The sequence below is a fragment of the Cnephaeus nilssonii genome (assembly GCF_951640355.1).
Source record: "Cnephaeus nilssonii genome assembly, chromosome: 22".
In the NCBI taxonomy this organism is placed as follows: Eukaryota; Metazoa; Chordata; class Mammalia; order Chiroptera; family Vespertilionidae; genus Cnephaeus; species Cnephaeus nilssonii.
The window spans coordinates 28,277,961-28,299,826 of NC_137093.1; the positions used below are offsets into that span (position 1 = coordinate 28,277,961).

General features: G+C 63.2%; 1 protein-coding gene across 3 annotated transcripts in view; it reads right to left on the reverse strand.

Annotated features, from left to right (window-relative positions):
- The window catches only part of SCARB1 (scavenger receptor class B member 1), a 37,335-nt gene extending 16,465 nt beyond the window's left edge, over positions 1 to 20,870 (reverse strand). For 2 of the 3 annotated variants that reach the window (XM_079762646.1, XM_079762645.1), the window contains exons 1-4: positions 20,598 to 20,870; positions 3,640 to 3,797; positions 1,246 to 1,387; positions 676 to 879 (exon numbers count right to left, since the gene is read on the reverse strand). In XM_079762646.1, coding sequence (XP_079618772.1) covers positions 676 to 879; positions 1,246 to 1,387; positions 3,640 to 3,797; positions 20,598 to 20,723 — 630 coding nt within the window. In that variant the 5' untranslated portion in view covers positions 20,724 to 20,870. The remainder of the gene's footprint in view (positions 1 to 675; positions 880 to 1,245; positions 1,388 to 3,639; positions 3,798 to 20,597) is intronic. The other variant, XM_079762647.1, reaches the window with a different exon arrangement.
- Positions 20,871 to 21,866: the final 996 nt, after the last annotated feature.

The window sequence follows — 21,866 nt, forward strand, 5'->3', positions numbered from 1 at the left end:
GCAGAGAACAGCAGCTTCAAGCCTCAGGGGCGGGGGAGGCACCCCCGTCGCCCCCGTTTAGTCCCAGGCAACCCCTGCGCCCCAGCGCCTGGGGATCGAGGGGAGGAGGACCCGCCCGGCCGGCGTGGCTCCGCGGTGGAGCGCGGACCCGGCACCACGAGGTCACCAGTTCGATCCCGGTCAGGGCCCGTGCCCGGGCGGCAGGCTCGATCCCCAGCAGGGGGCGTGCAGGAGGCAGCCGATCGATGTTGCTACCTCTCTCTCTCCCCCTCTCCCTTCCTCTCTCCGAAACCCATAAAAACATATTTGGGGGGAAAAAAAATAAAAGAGAAAAAGAAAAAAAGGAAAGAAACGAAAGAAAAACCAGGCAGCTCGGATCAGTGCTGTCGTCGCCATGTAGACCTGCCTCCTCGGCACCACCCGCCCAATCACATCAGGGGAGCCTGGATCGCACCGTGCCTGAACCCCGCCTTTGGGTTTCCAGGAACACGAGGAGCTAGGTTTTCTGCCCGTGACGACCCGCGGCCCCCAGGCCCCCACAGCCAGCGGGAGGCTGGGAACGGCAGCTCTCCGTTACACCGTCAACAATAAGAACACGTGTTTTTAAAAAGCCGGCGACTGGTCTCCGGGATGCGTGGATGGAGGACCAGGGAGGCCTCTCTGAGCCGCACGTACCTCCGCGAACAGCCCGAACTTGCCCTTGAACGGGAACATGCCCGGCAGGTACTTGTTGACCAGGCTGATGAGGGGGTCGTCGTAGCCCCACATGACCTCGCCCACCGTGCGGTTCATGAAGGCCTGCTGGCGCAGGGAGGAGAAGGCCAGGGTCATCAGCAGCTTCAGGGCCATCGGCCGCTTCTCCACCATCATGGCCGCGCTCTGCAGGGCGAGGGGACAGCTGGGCTCAGGGCTGGGCGTGGCCGGGCCGGCCCCGGGCCTTGGAGCCGGGCCTCAGGGCAGAGAGCCCAGGGGGCACCCGGCCGGCGGGGCTCAGGGGTGGAGCGTCCACCCAGGAACCAGGAGGTCACGGTCCGATGCCCAGGCAAGGGCACAGGCCCGGCGTGGGGCAGCGGATTGGTGATTCTCTCAGCATGGATATTTTTCTCTCTCTCCCTCTCTGAAATCAATAAGAATATATTAAAATAAAGAGAAAGAGAGAGAGAGAGAGAGAGCGCGCCCACCGGGGAACACGTCTGGCTAAGGGCCCTGCAGTGGGCGCGAGGGGGGGCGGGCGGCCGGCCTCACCAGCACCAGGATGTTGGGCATGTAGACGTAGTCGCTCTCGGAGCCGCGGGACATGTCCGGCTGGAACTGGAAGCTGCGGTACTCGCGGAAGGACACCGTGTCGTTGTCGTTGAAGGTGATGTTGCTCTTGTGCCGGTACTCCCTGCGGAGGGGGGGCGGGAAGTGGGGCGACGCCTGGCTTCCTGGGGTGTCTCTGCCCATCTCCAACCTGCCGGCGCCAAGCCGAGCCTGGACGCCCCCCAAGTCCGTCCTCCCGCCGTCTGCCCACCGCAGGACACGCGAGGCTCACCGCGCCCGGGAGAGCGCCCCAAAGCCCGACAGGTCCCCCCACCTGGCCAGTCCGCCTCCGTCAGTCTCTGCTCACGTGTCACCTTGTCCAAGAGACCCCCTGGTCGTCTCGGGCCTAAAGTCCAGCACCCGGCACAACCTAGGTACCCTCCTCCCCCGACACTAACATAGGTACCCCCTCCCCGACACTAACATAGGATTCCACTCATTCGTCGTCACCCGCCTGCCCCACCTCCACGGCAGGCAGCTCAGCGCTTTCTGTCCATTTCGGGGTTCCCTGTGCCTAGAACAGCCACAGAAATCCACTCGGTGCTCAACAGACGTTTGTCCAATGAATGAGTGAACGAATCAATTAATAAATGAGTAGATGAGTGAATGAGTGAATCAATGAATGAACGAACAATGAGTAAATGGGTAAGTGAATGAGTAAATGAGTGAATGAATGAGTTAATGAATCAATGACTGAATGAGTGAATAATGAATGAGTGAACCAGTGATTGAATGAATCAATGAATAAATGGTGGATGAATGAGTGAATGAATGATTGCAGAGTGAATGAATGAGTGGATAATGAATGAGTGAGTGAGTGAATGAGCGAGTGAATCAATGAGTGAATGAATAATTTAGTGGAAGAGTAACTGAGTGAAGAATGAGTGAGTGAATGAATGAGTGAATGAATAAATTAGTGAAGGAGTAACTGAGTGAAGAATGTATGAATGAGTGAATGAATAACTGAGTGAAGAATGAGTGAGTGAATAAATTAATGAAGGAGTAACTGAGTGAATGAATAAGTGAGTGAATGATTGGATGAGGGAGGGAGTGAATGAGCGAGTGAATCAATGAGAAAATGAATAAATTAGTGGAGGAGTAACTGAGTGAAGAATGAGTGAATGAGTTAATGAGTGAGTGGATGAGTGAATGATTGGATGAGGGAGTGAGTGGATGATTGGATGAGGGAGTGGATGATTGGATGAGGGAGTGAATGAGTGAATGAATGAATGAGTGGATGAGGGAGCGAGTGGATGAGGGAGGGAGTGGATGATTGGATGAGGGAGTGGGTGAATGAATGAGGGAGCGAGTGAATGAGTGAGTGAATGAATGAATGAATGATTGGATGAGGGAGTGAGTGAATGAGTGGATGAGGGAGCGAGTGGATGATTGGATGAGGGAGTGAGTGAATGAATGAGGGAGGGAGTGAATGAGTGGATGAGTGGATGAGGGAGGGAGTGGATGAGTGAGTGAATGAATGAATGAATGATTGGATGAGGGAGCGAGTGAATGAGTGAGTGAGTGAATGAATGAATGAATGAGTGGATGAGGGAGCGAGTGGATGCTTGCCACTGACTCTGACTAGTTTCTGGCTCCCAAACCTGGGGCACAGCTGCTGAGCGTCGCCCCTGGTTACCCGGAACCCAGCCAGCGCACCCCCTGCCCGCGCTGTCCCAGAGCCAGGGCCTGCTCCTGGAGTCACCTCAGGGGCTCGGCCTGGCAGCCCCCCATCCTGTCTGCCCTGCGCCCCGCCCGCCCCCTCCAGCTCACCTGTACACGTAGGGCCCGCGCCCCCACACCTGCCCTGCGCCCGGCCCGCCCCTCCCGCTCACCTGTACACGTAGGGCCCGCCCCTCCCGCTCACCTGTACACGTAGGGCCCGCCCCTCCCGCTCACCTGTACACGTAGGGCCCGCCCCTCCCGCTCACCTGTACACGTAGGGCCCGCCCCTCCCGTTCACCTGTACACGTAGGGCCCGCGCCCCCACACCTGCCCTGCGCCCCGCCCGCCCCCTCCAGCTCACCTGTACACGTAGGGCCCGCGCCCCCACACCTGCCCTGCGCCCCGCCCGCCCCCTCCAGCTCACCTGTACACGTAGAGCCCGCGCCCCCACACCTGCCCTGCGCCCGGCCCGCCCCTCCCGCTCACCTGTACACGTAGGGCCCGCCCCTCCCGCTCACCTGTACACGTAGGGCCCGCCCCTCCCGTTCACCTGTACACGTAGGGCCCGCGCCCCCACACCTGCCCTGCGCCCCGCCCGCCCCCTCCAGCTCACCTGTACACGTAGAGCCCGCGCCCCCACACCTGCCCTGCGCCCGGCCCGCCCCTCCCGCTCACCTGTACACGTAGGGCCCGAGCTCCCGCACGTGCGGCTGGAGGCCCCGGAGGACCTCGCTGGGGTTGAGGACGTCGAAGAAGTAGATGGAGAGGTAGAAGGGGACGGGCAGGTCCTTCCACACGTTGAAGGTCAGGCTGCTGGGGTCGATGCGCACGTTCTGGGGGCGAGGAGACACCCTGTGAGGAGGGCGGCCAGGGCCCCGCGCCCGCCCCCCCCCCCACAGAGCCAGCGACACCCCCGCCCCCACGGCTCGGCGGAAAGGGGTTTGCACAATGAAAGTGAACGGGGAATCTAGTTATGCTGGTGTGTGTGTGTGTGTGTGTGTGTGTGTGTGTGTGTGTGTGTTTTATTGACGTCAGAGAGGAAGGGAGAGGGAGAGAAGAATAGAAACATCCATGACGAGAGAGAATCATGGATCAGCTGCCACCTACACGCCCCCTACTGGGGATCGAGCTCACAACCCGGGCATGGGCCCTTGACCGGAATCGAACCCGGGACCCTGGTCTACAGGCCGATGCTCTATCCCAGGGGTCCTCAAACTTTTTTTTTTTAAATTGATTTTTTACAGAGAGGAAGGGAGAGGGATAGAGAGTTAGAAACATCGATGAGAGAAAAACATCGATCAGCTGCCTCCTGCACACCCCCCACTGGGGATGTGCCCACAACCGAGGTACATGCCCTTGACCGGAATCGAACCTGGGACCCTTCAGTCCGCAGGCCGACGCTCTATCCACTGAGCCAAACTGGTTTCGGCGTCCTCAAACTTTTTAAACAGGGGGCCAGTTCACTGTCCCTCAGACCGTTGGAGGGCCGGACTATAGTTTAAAAAAAAACTATGAACAAATTCCTATGCACACTGCACATATCTTATTTTGAAGTAAAAAAACAAAACGGCAAAAACACCCGCATGTGGCCCGCGGGCCGTAGTTTGAGGACGCCTGCTCTATCCACTGAGCCACATTGGCCAGAGCTGTTCTCAGCTCTTCACCACATGACCCCTCCCTGAGCAGCGCCCCCCACTCCTCCTCCACCCCTCCCCCCCCCGCCCTCCCCAGCAGCCGCGCCAAGCGTTGCCATTGTCTTCGCTTCCTCCTCACTTGAAGGAGGGCCTAAGTGAGCCCTCCACCGCCGACCCTGACCTTTGTCCAGGAAGGTCCTGCGGGGGTGGGGGCGGGGGAGCCGGGACCACAGAGACCGATTACCGCTGACCCCTTCCTGTGAGGTGAAGGCCACAGACGGGGGAGTGAGGTGGGGGCGCTGGGGGGTCCCTGTGTGCCAGCCGTGGGGAGAGCGAGGCCTGTCTCCAGCTCAGTCCAATGTGGACGAGGCATCTGGGACCGAGATACCACGGTGTGTGTGTGTGGGGGGGGGCTGTGGTGCACTGATGGGGGCCCCCCAAACCAAAGGCGTCAGCGGCCCTGAGGGCTCGGTTCTTCCAGGTCCCCCCACATTTCATGAGCTTCTTTTTCAATATATCTTTATTGATGTCAGAGAGGAAGGGAGAGGGAGAGAGAAACATCCATGAGGAGAGAGAATCAGGGATCGGCTGCCTCCTGCTCGCCCCCCACTAGGGATGGAGCCTGCAACCCGGGCCTGTGCCCTGACCTCCTGGTTCCTAGGTCGACGCTCAACCCCTGAGCCACGCCTCACACCTTCAGGTCACAGTTGGCTCACCAGCTGCCCTGGCACCACCTCCCGGAGGGGTGACCTCCCTGTGGGGAGAGGGGTGACTCCGGGTTGGACGCCACCCCCTCTTACCAACCCCTTCCCTGCACAGTCCAGAGGGCTGCCCAGACGGGCTGTGCGCTGGGCGCCGGCACCGGAGCGGGGCTTTTCGAGGAACAGACGGGGCGGGCGGGCGGGTGATCTTGGCCGGGACTCAGCCGTGCAAAGGCCAGGAAGGAAGCTGGACTTATCTCCACGTCCGCCAGCAACAAATGCGCTTTAAAAACACGTCTTAAAATAACCCGCAAGGCCATCACCGCCGGGTCCCCAGACAGACCCCCTCAGGTCAGGAGGGAGCCGACTGCGGGGAAAGCCGCCGCGGGCGGCTGGACGGACGGACGGACGGACGGAGCCGAGCAAGGACGAGGGCAGGTCCAGGAGGTGCCCAGGCGGAGAGCCCAGGCCTCGCGGGACCATCCGCTGCGGGCGGGACCTCGCCCGGGGGACCCTCCGCCCCCCGCACATCCGGGTCCTGTGGTTTGGGGTCTGGACCCCCGGCCTCTCCTCCCTGAGAGCATCTGGGCCTCAGCTGTGTCTGCGCTCCAGGCCCAGAGAAGCAGCATAACCGGCCGCGGCGGAGGCTGAGGCTGAGGCCAGGGCCAGTGGCAGTCAGTGTGACCCCCACCCCCACCCCCACCCCCACCCCCACCCCCACCCGCCAATCCATCAGGCAGCGAGATCCGACCCCGAAGGACTCACCTGGGGAGCTGCTGATGAATGTTCCATTGGACCCTCCCCTGGGGCCTCCCCTAAAATCTCCCCCAAAGCCCTTAGGACGGAGGACCCAGCCCCTCCCCCTCCCCCCTCCTCACCCCCCAGGCTCATCACCATCACCTTCCTTGGCCTCTAGAACGCGCTTCCCGAGCCCATTCCTCCCAGGACCTCCTGCTTCCACCTCCGAGATGTACCCGATTAATGCTCTCTTGCGTGTGGGTCTCGCTCTGAATTCTTTCCTCGCCAGAACCCAAGGCCCGAGGTCGCTGAGCCCAGGCTGGGCCGGACCCCCACGGGTCAGACACCGGGTCGGTCCCGCCGCCCACAGCAGGGCCACCACGCGGCCAGGATCCTACCTTGGGCCCAAGCCTCTGACTCCATCTCCCGCCCCCCTCACCAAGGCCACATATTCTATCCCGCGCCTCCCCCAAGGTCAAAGGTCACCACCACGCAAAGATTAGGAGAGAGGGTCGAGGGGATCCCTGGTTGGATGCCACTCCCTCTTATCCAGCCCACCCCTGACCGTCGGGAGGCCTGCCCAGAAGTTTAACAAGTTTTTTAAAAAAAAACACGAGCCGAAACCGGTTTGGCTCAGTGGATAGAGCGTCGGCCTGCGGACTCAAGGGTCCCAGGTTCGATTCCGGTCAAGGGCATGTACCTTGGTTGCGGGCACATCCCCAGTAGGAGGTGTGCAGGAGGCGGCTGATCGATGTTTCTCTCTCATCGATGTTTCTAGCTCTCTATCCCTCTCCCTTCCTCTCTGTAAAAAATCAATAAAATATATTAAAACAACAACAACAACAACACCAAGCAGGAGATACACAAGGCCACACGTGGAAGCTCTCACGTGGCAGGAGGTTTGCAAGGCCCACGAACGGTCCGCTGTGCGCGCGGTCTGGGAGTCCCGGCGGCGGCTGCTGTGTCCCCAGGCACCTCCAGGGCCTGGGCCGGGGCCTGGCGCCCAGCAGGCCTTCAGCACGCACTGCAGAGCGGCCAGCAGCGTGAGCCGAGACCCACGGAATCACCCGGAAGCGTCCAGGGGCGCTTCTGCCACTCACTCCTTTGCGTATGTTTTCGTGACTCATCGTGAATGTTTTCAAAATGCTCAGAGTGCGGCCGGCTGGGGGCCCAGCCTGGGCCGGGCAGTGGCCTGGCGAACGTGTGATGGAAAAGGATGAAAATTTCATCCACGTTCATTTTTAGCTATTAGCCTACTTTTCTGTTCTTTTGTAAATACGTTTTTATTGACGTCAGAGAGGGAGAGGGAGAGAGAGAGAAACATCCATGACGAGAGAGAATCAGGGACCGGCTGCCTCCCGCACGCCCCCCACTGGGGTCGAGCCCGCCATGCAGGCCTGTGCCCTGACCAGGAATCGAACCCTGGCCTCCTGGCTCCTAGGTGGACGCTCAGCCCCTGAGCCCCGCCGGCCGGGCTTGTGGCATCGATGACGGCAGAGGAGCCGAGCAGCTCGCTCAGAACCAGCTGGGCCGCAGAGCCGAGAGCAGGCGCCCTCTGTCCCTCCCCAGGCAGGGTGCGGCCGCCCTCTCCGCCTCGCTCCCCACTGGCCGCGCGGGCGTCACCCCTCCCCCCCCCCACCCCGTGGCAGGGCAGAGAGAGTGAGAAGACCCCCACCCCCTGCCCTGAAGACGGCACCGGGCGTCCCTGTGTCACAAGGACTATTGCCCAATGAGCCGCCTCGGCCGCCGTGGCCTCAATCCAGGAACACGTGGCGCGGTGGCCGAGGTCGTGCAACCACCGGACAGCGCGCTCCCGCCGGCAGGAACCCCGGGCCCGGGGCTGCCGCCCCCGAGGCTGACCCAGCGATGGCAGCCTTCCCCTCGCCCGGGGCGCGCGCGCGCGCACACGCACACACTCTCTCTCACACTCACACACACACACACTCTCTCTCTCTCTCTCTCTCACACACACACACACACACTCTCACACACACACACACACACACACACACACACACACACACACACACGGCACTCCGAGAAATGCACGTTCCGCCGACCTGACCAAAACAATGGGTGTCCTTTGGGATCACGCGCCCGGACGGCTGCTGTCTTTATTTATTTACTTTTTTTACTACCTGAGGGGAAGGGGTCAGTGCCCCTGACTAAACAGTCCGTCAGGAATTGCACATTTTAAAATGCTGGGGCGCCGCCCCCCCCCCCCCCCCCCCCCCGCCCAGCCACCGGCTGGAAGCCGCGGGTTAATCTTTCGCAAGAGGCGCCGCGTGCTGTCCTGTCCCAGGGCCCTGGGTCTGGGCGTCTCCAAATCCAATCCCAGCCGCGGACAGGGCTGGCACCCACTCCCACCGGGTCAAGCCCCATAGGCCTGGCCAGTGTGCTCAGTGGTTAGAGCGTCAGCCTACGAACCAGGAGGTTTGATTCCCGGTCAGGGCACAGGCCCGGGTTGCGGGCTCCATCCCCAGTGGGGGGCATGCAGGAGGCAGCCGGTCCACGATTCTCTCTCATCACGGATGTTTCTCTCCCTCCCCCCCTCTCCCTTCCTCTCTGAAATCGACACAAATACATTTAATAAAATAAAAAATAAACTCCGCACGCGGTCCCCCGTGGCCTGGCCTGCCCTTCCTCTCACCAGCGTCCTCGTCACTCCCCCCAGCCCACCGGCCTGTCTCCTCGCCCTCCGGTGCATCAGCAACCGCCCGTCTCCGGCCTCTGCACGTGCGGTGCGCTCTGCCCGGCAGGCGGTGCCCACGCCGGCCTGCTCCTGGGACCCTCCCCACTGGCCACCAGGGCACCTGTCTGCCCGGCCCCCTCCCTGCCTGTGAGCCAAACCCTTCAGAGTCTTTTGTGCATTTTTTAAAAAAATGTTTTCATTGATGTCAGAGAGGAAGGGAGAGGGAGAGGGAGAAACATCCATAAAGAGAGAATCCTGGATCGGCTGCCTCCTGCACGCCCCCCACTGGGGATGAGCCCACAACCCAGGCCTGTGCCCTGACCGGGATCGAACCGTGACCTCCTGGTTCATAGGTCGACGCCCAACCCCTGAGCCACGCCGGCCGGGCTCAATCAATAAATTTAAGAATAAAATAAAGTAAAATGGACCCCAACCTCCGTGGCCCCCCGGGAACGTGGCCTCTGTGGCCGCCTCGGGCTCTGGGAGGAGGGCAGGCAGCTCTGCCCTGGTGGCGCCGCGTGTACGAGGCAGGAGGGCGCCCGGGAGGCCTCCCGCCGCCCACATGCGTGACTTCGGTGCCAGCAGGCGGACCTCCGGATCCTCGAGGCGTCAGCACCGGTGGAGGGAGGCTGAGGGACAAGGGCCGTGAGTCCGGGAGGGGGGACACACATCCTGCGGACAAACACACGGTCTCAGGAGGAAGCCCGACCCGCGTCACCTCCGGGCGAGGCCCCGGGGGGCGGGGGAGCGGCGGCCTCTCGCGGTGCCTTCCTGTGTCCCCGCGGCGGCACCTCTCGCACACTTTCCGATCGGGTCCTCCTGCCCCCGCTACCCTCGTCTCAGTGCGCCCAGCTGTCACGGTGCGTGACCCCGAGAACACCCCCGTGACCACCGAGAACACCGCCGTCCGCAGGAGAGGAAGCCGGCTCTCAGGACGAAGTCACGCTCCCGGGAGCCCGGCCCCGGGGTCGGAGGTGCACCCGGCGTCCTGGGGGGGGGTGAGGGCCGGGCACTCATGCTGCCGGGGGTCAGACGGGGTCCCCCAGAATTCGTGTCCACCTGGGGCCTCCGATGGGGCCTGATTTGGACGCAGCCTCCGCGCAGATAAAATTAGTTCAGGATCCCCGATGAGTCATCCTGGGTCCAGCGGGGCCCTGACTCCGAGGACAGGCGTCCTCATAAGCCTGGCTCGGCGGGTGAGCGTCGCCCTAGGAGCCAGGAGGTCACGGTTCGATTCGCAGTCAGGGCACAGGCCCGGGTTTCGGGCTCGATCCTCCATGCGGGGCGTGCAGGAGGCAGCCGGTCCAGGATTCTCTCTCATCATGGATGTTTCTCTCTCTCTCCCTCTCCCTTGTGCTCTGATATCAATAAAACTATATATATTTTAAAGTGTGTTTTTTTTTGCTTTAAATATATATATATATACTTTTTTTAAAAACTGATTTCAGAGAGGAAGGGAGAGAGAGATAGAAACATCCATGATGAGAGAGAATCGTTGATCGGCTGCCTCCTGCACACCCCCCACTGGGGATTGAGCCTGCAACCTGGGCCTGTGCCCTTGACTGGAATCGAACCTGGGACCCTTCAGTCTGCAGGCTGACGCTCTATCCACTGAGCCACACCGGCCAGGGCTTAAAGTGTTTTTAACAATAAAAATAAATGCCACGGATGCCAGAGCCACCTCATGGCACCAGCCCCCAGTCCCCAGCACCTCTCAGCCACATGGATACGCTCACGTCCACACCCAGGGCACCTCCCAGCTCCCACAGGGTGGCTCCCGGGGGCCTGGCCGTGCGGGGGGGGGGGGGGGCCCTCCCGGCCACACCTCGCGCAGTCCCAGGTGAAGAAGGGCGCGCCGGGCTCTGGGACCGGGGCCAGCCGGCCGGCGGCCGTTCAGGCATCTGGGCGCCGTTGCAGAAGACGCCTGCCGGCTACGCGTCCAGACCCGCTCCCCGGCACCTCCCGGGCGGGTTCTGGTAAAGGGCACCGAGTCCTCGGCTCCCGGGCCCGCCCCGTGCCCTCCGGCACACACACACCGGAGCCGCCCACCGGGGCAGCAGACAAAGCCTGAACTTTGGCACAACCTGGCCGGCTTTGGCACGGAGCAGCAGCTCCTCCCAACCCCGCCACCGGTGTGGGCGGCCGGAGCGGCGTGGGCCCGAGGGCTCGCCGCCCGGCCGCCTGTGAGCAAGCGGCTCTGGGCCTCCGCCTGCCCGGCTCCCCGCCCTGGGGTCTCCCATCCGGCCCGCTCCCTCTGGGTTTTTCCCCGAAGGAAAAGGAAGAGGGCGCTGAGCTAAACCCCAGTTCTAGGCCCGGCCACCTGAGACGTGAGGAACCCTGCCCGAGAACACGTGGCTGCTCCCGGCCGGTGTGGCTCCGTGGTGGGCGTCGGCCCCGTTCCCCGAGGGACACGGAGCACCTGACCCCTGCAGCGTGTTGACCGCTTCTTGTCCGTCTGCCCCGGAGGACCGTGGCCGGGAGGGCAGGGGCCGCCGTGGTGTTTGTCTCTGTGTCCCGAGCGCCTGGACCGCTGCCTGGCACAGGCCCGCGGACTCAGATATCGACCGGACGGGCGTTTGGGAGACCCGGCTGGCTCCGCGGGGCGGGGCGTGACGAGTGGCCGGTGTGGCCCTGCGCGGGGCCACGGGGCTGGCTCCCCCCCGCCCCGCACGGCCCGCTCCACTCTGACCACGCCGTTCTCTCTGCAGCCAGATGCTCTTTTTTTTAATCCTCACACGAGGGTATTTCCCGTTGATGTTTAGAGAAAGAGGAAGGGAAGGGGGGACAGAGGAACACCCACGGGAGAGACACCCCGATGGGTGGCCTCCTGCACGGGCCCCGACCGGGGACGGGGATCGAGCCGGCAGCCCAGGTAGGTGCCCTTGACGGGAATCGAACCTGAGACCCTTCAGTCTGCAGGCCGAGGCTCTATCCACTGAGCCACACCAGCCAGGGCCAGAATGCTCTTTAAAAAAAAAAAATGCAGCCCTAGCCGGTTTGGCTCAGTGTATAGTGTCGGCCTGAGGACTGAAGGGTCCCAGGTTCGAATCCTGCCAAGGGCACATGCTTGGGTTGTGGGCTGCATCCCCAGTGGGGGGCGTGCAGGAGGCAGCCAATCAATGATTCTCTCTCATCATGGATGTTTCTACCTCTCTCTACCTCTCCCTTCCTCTCTGAAATCAATAAAATGTATTTTTTTTAAATGCAGATTGTAGCATTTCCCGCCCCTGGTTGAACCCCCCCCCCCGTGGGGTAGCCCACCCGGCCCCACCGCCCGAAAGGACCTTCTCCGTGGCCCCTGCCCGCCGCCCAGGCCGTCTCCGCCCACACACCAGGCTCTATCCTGCCTCAGGGCCTTGGCACGTGCTGTGGTGCTCCCTGGCATTCTGCCCCGCAGCCCCCGGCTCCGAGGCCGGGTTCCTATGTCTCGTTGGCAGAAGTGGGGCAGGTGGGGCTGCAAGGAGGGCTGATGCCCCTTTGCCCCCGAACAGTCTCCTCACTCCGTGCGCTCACGTTGCGCCTCCGAGCTCACAGCCTTCGAGACGGCTTTGTCTGACTCGATCCACGGCCTCTAGGAGGTGGTAGCTCAGTGGTCGGCAAACTCATTAGTCCACAGAGCCACATATCAACAGTACAACGACTGAAATTTCTTTGGAGAGCCACATTTTTAAAACTTAAACTTCTTCTAACGCCACTTCTTCAACATAGACTCGCCCAGGCCGTGGTGTTTTGTGGAAGAGCCACACTCAAGGGGCCAAAGAGCTGCACGTGGCTCGCGAGCCGCGGTTTGCCAACCACTGTGGTAGCTGAACAGCTAATTATGTTTGTGTGTGTGTGTGTTTAATATGTTTTTATTGACTTTAGAGAGAGAGGAAGGGAGAGGGACAGAGAGAGAGAAACAGCGATGATGAGAGAGTCGGCGGTCGGCTGCCTCCTGCACGCCCCCCACAGGGGATCGAGCCTGAAACCCGGGCCTGTGCCCCGACTGGGAATTGAACCGTGACCTCCTGGTTCCTAGGTTGACGCTTAACCGCTGAGCCACGCCGGCCGGGCCTGGGTGTGTTTTGAAGCCTCAGACCTCCTGGCGGTTTGCCCTGGCGGGTGTGTCTCGGCGGTTCCCGCGTCAGCCTGAAACCAAAGGGTCGTGGGTCCAATTCCCGATCAAGGGCATGTGGACCTGGGTCCCAGGTGAGATCCGCAGCCCAGCCCGGCACCTGGGCAGGAGGCGGCCAGCCGCTGTGTCGCTCTTACATCCGTGTTTCTCTCTCTCCCCCACCCCTCCCTCCCTCCCTCCCTCCCTCCTTCCCTCTCTCTCTCTCTCAAAATCAATAGATTTTTTCTCACCCCTTCCAAGCGGCGTGAGGGTCCCCAGATAATGTAAATCAGACTTCGATTTTTCCGATTAATTAAAATATTGACGTACGCACAAAACACCAACGGGAGGAACATCCTCAGGTTTGGATTCTCAACAACAGAACCACCACCTGCCGGCGGCTCCGCGTGGGAGCAGAGCGGGTCAGGGCTGCCTGAGGCTGTGGGCGCGGGCGGCCGGGGGTGCGGGAGCCGCCACTGAGAGGGGACCGAGGCCAGGGGACGGGCTGTGGGCGGGGCTGAGCCGCCTTGGACCCCCCTGAGCCGGAGCCGGAGCCGGAGCCACCGAATCAGGGGAAGGCCAGGCCCGGGATGCCGTGGGGAGTGGCCGGGCAAAGGCGCGTGGACAGCGATGCGGCTGAGCTCACAGGGAGTGCGTGAGCTCAGAGGGCGCCTGCGTCCTCCGACCCCCAAGGTCAGGGGTCAAGGAGACAGACAGGGCAGGAGGCTCCTTCAAGCGTCCGCGGAGCCGCCCGAGAGCCCCGAAAGGGGGAAGGAACCTCCCGGAATGCGAGAAGCGAGCAAGGGTCAGGCCACTCCTGTTCCTTCCCCTGCCCGGCCGGGAACAGGAAGAAACGGGGGGGAGGGGGGGAGAACAGAAAATGTAGAGGGTGACGGGTCACAGGTCCCTGGGTCACAGGTCGTGGCCTCCGGGCTCAGGGGCTCCCAGCTGCAAACCAGACCGAATCGCCACCCCCCCCCCCAGGGCCTCGCCGGCCCGGCCCCCACGGGCTCTGTGCGCCGTCCTGCTTCTCTGCGGCCGCTCCGGGGCCAGGCGCCCCGAAGGAGGAGGGAGGCGCACAGGAGGCGGCCTGCCGGGTGGTGTTTGCCGCGTGTTTCTCGTGGAGCCCGACACGGGTTCTCCGCAGGGGGTGCTGGGAGTCCCCTAACCCGGATCCCGCACAGAAGCCCGGCCCGTCTGCCGGCGGCGGGAAGCGGCCGGGGCGGCCGTGACCCCGGGGCCGCTGTGACGGACAAGGACGTGGGAACAGCCTCCTGGGCACCAACGCCCCGCGAGGGCCCCACGGTCTGGACGGGCACCCGCCCCGCGAGCCCGCAGCGCGCTCTGCCCGCCGGCCGGGGCGATGCCAGCCGCCGCGGGAGGCGAGCTCTGGGCAACCCACGGCCCCTCCCGGCCGCACAGCCGTGTCGGTCACTCCCGGGACCCCCGGGAACTGCTCCCCGAAGGAGAAACGCCAGCCCTGGGGCCCCGCTGGGATACACAGCATATGTGTGCACCCCAACACACGGACACAGATCAACACACATGTACATGTGTGCTCCGTGCATGCTCACACACCAACACAGAGACTTGTGTAAACACTTGTGTGATCATGCACACGGGCATGGGGCCATAGTAACGTGTGTGCGCACTTGCCCACACATGTAACCACACACCCACATGCACCGGCACACATTGCCATGTGGGTGCCCACGTGCCCGCACATGCAAACACATGGGCTCACATAGGTTGTGTTGGTGTGTGGACACATATCAACACACGGATACATGCATTCCATGTATACACCAATACAGAGGCATGTGCCTGCACGTGTTGACACAGTGAACATGTGTGCACGTGCTTTGGCATGTGATCACCCTAAAACACACACATGCACATGCCCACACAGGTTCACCAGTCATGTGTGCCCAATTGGCCCACGCGTGCACACATCAGCACCCATGTGTGCACACCTCACTGTGAAGCCAGAGAGCGGCTGGTCCGCCAGGAGCAGAGCAGGAACCGAAAATGACCGGCTCAGGCACGTGTGCTGCCTCCCACGGAGCCTAGCGCGGCCCTCGCACGCCCGGGGGAAGGAAGTGCCTAGTGGGGGGGGGGGGGGGGGAGAGGAAGAAAACGGAGCAAACGGAGCCGGGCGGGAGCACCACGATCCACGGCCACGATCCCCGGGCACGGCCCTGTCCCCACGGCCACGTCCCCACGGCCCGTCCCACGGCCACGTCCCCACGGCCATGTCCCCACGGCCCCGTCCCCACGGCCACGTCCCCACGGCCCGTCCCCACGGCTCCCCTAAGCAGCCAGGCGCGGGGCGTGCAGGAAGCACCCGCCATCCGGGGCCCGGGAGCGGTCCGCCCGCCACCGCGATGCCCTCCGGCACAGCTGACCGGGCAGGTCCTGCAGACGGCCAGGCCAGGCCCAGCGGACCACAGCAGGAGGCCGCCTCCCAGCTCCCTGGGCATCGGAGTCCGGGACGTGGCCCTGAGGGAGGGGTGGGGCGCATCCCAGCGGCCCTGGAGGAGGAAACGCTGAGGAGCGGCCGGGGGACCCACCGGCCTGGCCACGCGGGGCAGGAACGGGGAGGCGGACCCGGGCCTAGACTGGGGGCCCTGCCCCCAACACCCAGGCCAGCTGCTGGGACGCAGAGGAGCGGCACGGGGTCGCCCGGGCTCCCTGGACGGACCACCTGGTTCTACCCCTCCGGCCGGCCGTGTGCCCTGGGCAGGTGACTCCCCAGTCTGCCTCCCCGTCCGGGTACCACACAGCGACCTGCACGGTGTCTGGCGGACTCGGCGCTCATTACGGTTATCTCCCTCATTACTGTTATCTCCGCAGCCTCGCCTCTAACTGATGGCCCGGCGCTGCCAAAGGGCACGGAGGGCGGGGCGGGCGGGGAGGAGGGGAGGAGCAGGGGACCTCAGCGCTGACCTCTGCTCACCCCGCTGTCCCACGTGAGCCCCCTGGGCCGTGGGGACACCACAGCGACCGTGACAGCCCAGCCCCGCCCCAGCGGCTCCCTGCTCACGGGAGAAAGAGCGCCCAGGAGGGAACGCGGAGAATAATGGGGTCGGCTCCTAGGGAAACAGGGATGAGCTACCCAGACATCTGGGGGGGGCGGGGGGTGAGCCTCCGGGAAGAGGGGAAAGCAAGCCAGAGGCTCCGAGGGGGACCAGGCCTGGCGGGCGCAAGGACCATCCCGGAGACGAGCGAAGCCCGGCCGGCGTGGCTCAGCGGTTCTCGTCGACCTCGGAACCAAGAGGTCACGGTTCGATTCCCGGTCAGGGCACAGGCCCGGGGCGTGCAGGCGGCAGGCGATCCATGATCCTCTCTCATCATGGATGTTTCTGTCTCTCTCCCTCTCCCTTCCTCTCAGAGATCAATACAAATATATTTTAAAAATACAAAGGTGATCTCCCTTTAAAAATAAAAACAGAAACAAGCGTGTGTGCAGGGCACTGGAGTCCGGAGGGCCAGGCATGCAGGCTCGACCCCGGGTGGTGGGTGCACAGCTTCCATCCCCCCTGTCTGCCTCTGAAATAGTCTCTCCCCCCCCTCCCCCCCGCACGCACATACCAGCAAGGTCACCTGAGGCAGGTGACTACCTTAAGCTTCTATTGCCCAACTGTCCGTGATGAGACATATGTCCCAGAATCCCCCTGGACTAAAGGAGGGGATGGGCACAGAGTCCCTGGCCACTGCCTGGCGCTGGCGATACGGGGTCCTGTTCCTCGGCGGGGGGGGGGGGGGTTAGGTCGGGCACCTCTCAGCTGGTCCCACCCACGGGGGCGGGGGAGGGGGGTTTCTCCTGGAGACCTCGGGACACGGCGCTCCGCTCGGGCCTCCTGGTTTGGGGGCGGATCCCACGTGGCCATTCTTTGGAGAAAGCTATGGATTTGCTGCTCTTTTATGTATTTCTTTTTAAAGAAATATTATGTTTTTATTGATTTCGGAGAGGAAGGGAGAGGGGGAGAGAGAACATCCACGATGCCGGAGAATCCCCGATCGGCTGCCTCCTGCACGCCCCCCAAGCCCCGGTGGGGAATCGAACCGATGGGACCGTGACCTCCCGGGTCGCAGGTCGACGCTAAATGTGCGCCCAGTCCTCAGCGCCCTCCCTGGGTCTGGGAAGTCCACCCACCCACCCAAACGCTCCCGCCGGGTCTCCTGGGACCCAGGTGTGGCGACGAGGGCTCCTCCCCACGCGGCCACAGCTGTGTCAACCCCGCCCGCGGCTGACCTCTGCCCTGCCTCAGTTTCCTCATCCGCGGGGAGGCATCACACCGCCGCCTCCGCCGGTTGCACAAGAGGCCGTGCCGGATTCGCAGGAGGGCCGCGGTGCCCCCGGGCACTTCCACTCACACGCCGCGGCCCGTGTCGTCACCGTGTCGCCAGCAGGCAGCCCCGACGGGCCCTGTCTGACAGGTGACGTGACGCGCCCGCGGCCCGCCGCCCTCCCCCACGGATCACGGCCCGCCCGCGGGGTCTGCAGCCCTGGCTCCGGGAGCCGGCAGGCGCTGCAAACTCTGCCTGGCTCCTCACGCCGCCAGCTGCCCGGGAAATGCACATGGGGCCCCCCAGAGGGACAGAGAAATGATAATACGAGCCCGGCCGGCGGGGCTCGGGGGCGGAGCGTTCACCTCTGAACCAGGAGGTCAGGGTTCGATCCCCGGTCAGGGCACAGGCCCGGGTTGCGGGCTCCATCCCCAGTGGGGGGCGTGCAGGAGGCAGCCGGTCCATGATTCTCTCTCATCATCCATGTTTCTACCTCTCTCTCCCTCTCCCTCTCCCTTCCCCTCTCTCTAGAATTAATAAAAATAGTTAATAAAGTCAATAGTTAAAAAAAGGATGCGGGGAAGGTTAGGGAGAGGTGGGGGAGATAAGAGATCAATCAAAGGACTTGTATGCATGCATATAAGCATAACCAATGGATGCAAAACTCTGGGGGGTGGGGGCATATATGGGAGGGGGGTGTGGGGAGGGCAATGGTAAGATATGTACACATATAATACCTTAATAAAAAAATTGAAAAAAAAAAAAAAAAAAAAGAAAAAAAAAAGAAAAATAAAAAAAATAAAAATAAAAAAAAAAAAAAAAAAGGATGCGATGCTGCCGAAACTTGTTTGGCTCAGTGGATAGAGCGTCGGCCTGTGGACTGAAGGGTCCCAGGTTCGATGCCGGTCAAGGGCATGTACCTTGGTTGCGGGCACATCCCCAGTGGGGGGGGTGTGGGAGGCAGCTGATCGATGTTTCTCTCTCATCGATGTTTCTGACTCTCTCTCCCTCTCCCTTTCGCTCTGTAAAAAATTAATAAAAATATATTTTTTTAAAAATGAAACGAAGTGGCTGTGTACGTAAATGTGTGAAAAAACATAGATGAACGTGCCCAGCTGGCGTGGCTCCGTGGTTGAGGTCGGGGTTCGATTCCCGGTCAGGGCACAGGCCCGGGGTGCGGGCTCCATCCCCAGTGGGGGGGCGTGCAGGAGGCAGCCGATCGATGATTCTCTCTCTTCATGGATGCTTCTGTCTCTCTCCCTTCCTCGCTGAAATTAGCATCTTTTTAAAACACGTATGAACGTGTAGAAGTGCGTGCTGGCCCCGTCCCTGTTGGCCAAGGCCCGGAATGGCGATGGAGGGCTCTCCGGGGTGGCGAACAAGAGGAAGACGTTCTGTTTTCCCCGAGTGAGTTTTGTTTTCAAAGTAAAGTAGCCCAAACACATCAAAACAGAAATCAAAGCACAAGCGTCCCATTCATGTCGGCCGCGGACGTGCGCAGCCAGAGGAAACACGGGGCCCGCCCGCCCGCTCCCGCCGGGCCCTGGACACTGGCCCCTTCTCCGGAGGAAGCGGGCCTGGGCCGGCGCGGGGCCTGCCGGAGGCGCGGGCCGGGCAGGGCTGGCCTGCAGCCTTCACGCCACTCCGCCTCGGACCAATCGCCGCGCAGAGTCACGGAGGATGCCGGCCGCGCTCGCTCCACTTTCAGCCCAGGAATCCCAGCTCCGGGACAGCTGGGGCGAGGCAGGGCTGGGAATCAGGCGGTGCCCGGGCACGCGCACACACACACACACACACACACACACACACACGCACGCACACGCACACACACGCACACACGCACACACACTCACACACACACTCACACACGCGCGCGCACACACACACACACACACACACACACACACAGCGGACATGCCTAACGGAATCCACAGCCGTAGAAAGGAGACCCACTGAGAGAGGCCCAGGAATGACAACCTTCTTTCCCGGTGACCAACCCGCCCCCCACGGTCACCCCCCCCCCAAAGCAAGAGGCCCCCCCACGCTCACACCACATACCACGCCTCCTGGGCGTCAGCCCCTCCGTGCCCTCAGCTCACACCACAGCACCGGCCGAGGTCAAGCGCTCAACTTTGAAAAGTATCGCAGGCCTCCACCCCCTCCCCGCCGCCGGCCGCCGCCGCGGGCAAAGCTGCAATTCTGTCGTCTGAGGGTCCCCACGCAAGCTTCTCCCCACCATCGCCAGAGGACAGAGCGAAAAACAAAAACACCCCCCCCCAAAACAACAACAACACGCTCCGACACGCAAAACACACACACAACCCGGGAGGAACTCGGTGCTCAGGGCCTCACCGGGATCTCCTCGCCATCAGGTCACAGGATTTAGGACAAGATTTGAAAACCAAATCACAAACTACAACGTGGCCGAGGTGACTCAGATCCGACAACCGTCACCCCCCCCATCCCCCCCCCCCCCCCCCCCAGACCTTGAGACAGGCCTAACCTGGTCCCTGCCTGGCCGGGTCCCAGGAAGGTGGGCCAGGTCTAAGCAGAGGAAGGCTTCTTCCTTCGCTCGCTCACTCACTCATTCATTCATTCATTCATTCATTCATTCTCCAGGCCCCCTGCGCTGGGCATGGGGCATGGAGTGGGGGAATCCGGGCACGTCTCTGTTCTGAAGACGTCGCCCTAAAGCAAAGCAGGGGAGGGAGAGAGAGCGGCCACCTGGCCAGGGACAGACAGTACCCGCCTCCGCGCAGCTCTGGGCCGGCGGGACCGTGGGCAGAGGTGAGCCTCCGGTTCCCACCGGGGCAGGTGCCGGCTGTGGAGCTCAAGTGCAGCCTGCAGCCTCCGGGGCCTTTGGGCGACTCCAGACCCATTCAAACCAGGGCAGGAGCTGGCCGTCTGAAGGCCGCCGGGCGGTCCGGGGCCGGTGGAAAGGGCAGGATTGTGTAACTCGGGGACCCTGCCTGCCCGCCCAGCCCTGGGCCTGTGCCCGCCCTGGTGGCTCTGGAGAGAAAAGCGGCTTATCCTGCGCCAGGGAGGCAGGGCAGGGGAGGGGGAGCGGTTGGCCTCCAAGAGGGGCTCCCCGGGAGAGGCTGGGCAGCAGAGAGAGTGGCTGCTGGCACCGACGAGGCCTGGCACCCAGGGGCGCCCCTCAGGAGCCCGGGGCTCCCGGGGCACAGGCGGAGGCAGCCGCGGTGGGAGCAGACACCCCCGCGGGCGTGTGGGCGCGCTCCCCGGCTCCGGGCCCCGCGCCAGGACCGGCCGGGTGGGGGCACCCCGGAGCGCGAGGGCGGGCTCCCGCGTGGTGGGCCACTCGGGCCTCCCCAGCGAGCCTCCCGCCGAGCCCCGGGGTGCTCCCCTGCGCTCCCGGCCTCAGCCGGACGGGGGGCGCCGTGGGGAGGGCGCAGCGGCCGCAGCCCGGCGCCCAGCCCGCCGACCCCTGGCCCCCCGCCCCCCGGCGCCCGCCCCCCGACACGCACCTTGAGGACCTGCTGCCTGATGAAGGGCGGCACCGCCACGATCATCACGGCGCCCAGCACCGCGCACAGCAGCCCGAGGGCGCCCAGCGCCGCGGCCGCCCAGCCCGCCCGGCAGCGCCCGCCCATGTCCGCGCGCCGGGGCCCACGCGGCGCTCCTGGATCTGCGCGCCCGGAGGGAACGGGGTCCGGGCGCAGAGGCGGCCGAGGCGGCGACTCCGGGGACGCGAGCGGCGGCGGCGCGGCGGGCCCGGGACGGCGGGCGGAGGAGCGGCCCGGCAGGTGGCCGCCGGCTTTATGCGCCGCCGGGAGGGCCCGCCGCACCGCCCCCGGCGCCCGGGGCCGCGGGACTCGGGCTGGCGCCCGCGGGCGGGGGGCGGGCCGGGGCGGGGCCGGGGCGGGGCGCGGATCGGACGGTCCGAGGGGGCGGGGCCGCCCCGCCTCCGCTTCCCTTTCGGGGCGGCCCCCCGGGTTCCGCGGCCCCGGCGTCCGTTGGGCCGGGCGCCCCTCCCCCTCCGCTTCCCCTCCCCTCCCCCCACCTGCTCCCGCCCTGTCCCCCCCCCACCACCGCCCACTTCTCCAGCCCTGACCGGCCTCCGGGTTCACTTTTTTGTTTTAAAAGAGCGTGTTTTTTTTAATAATTTTTTATTGTTGAAAGTATTACCTGTGTCCTCTTTCCCCCATGGACCCCCTCCAGCCCCCCCCCCCCCGCGCCCCAGGCCTTCAGCACCCCATTGTCTGTGTCCATGAAGGGTGTTTTTTTTGTAAGATTTTTAAAAATATTTTTATTGATTTCTGAGAGGAAGAGAGATAGAAACATCAATGAGAGAATCATGGATCGGCTGCCCCCTGCACGCCCCCTACCGGGGATCGAGCCCGCAACCCAGGCCTGTGCCCTTGACCGGAATCGAACCCGGGACCCTTCGGTCTGCAGGCCGACGCTCTATCCACTGAGCAACACCGGCCAGGGCTGTGAGATTTTTTTTTTATTGATTTCAGAGAGGAAGGGAGAGGGAGAGAGAAACATCAATGACAAGAGAGAATCACCAATCAGCTGCCTCCTGCACGCCCCCTGCTGGGGATCGAGCCCGCAACCCCTGCAGGTGCCAAGATGGGGAATCGAACCTGGGACCCTTCAGTCCACAGGCGGAGGCTCTATCCACTGAGCCACACCGGCTGGAGCCCGGTTCACTTTTAGTGAGACTTTCCCAACTGAGGGGAGGCACCCGGGCTCTCACACACACACACACACGCACACGCACACACACATAC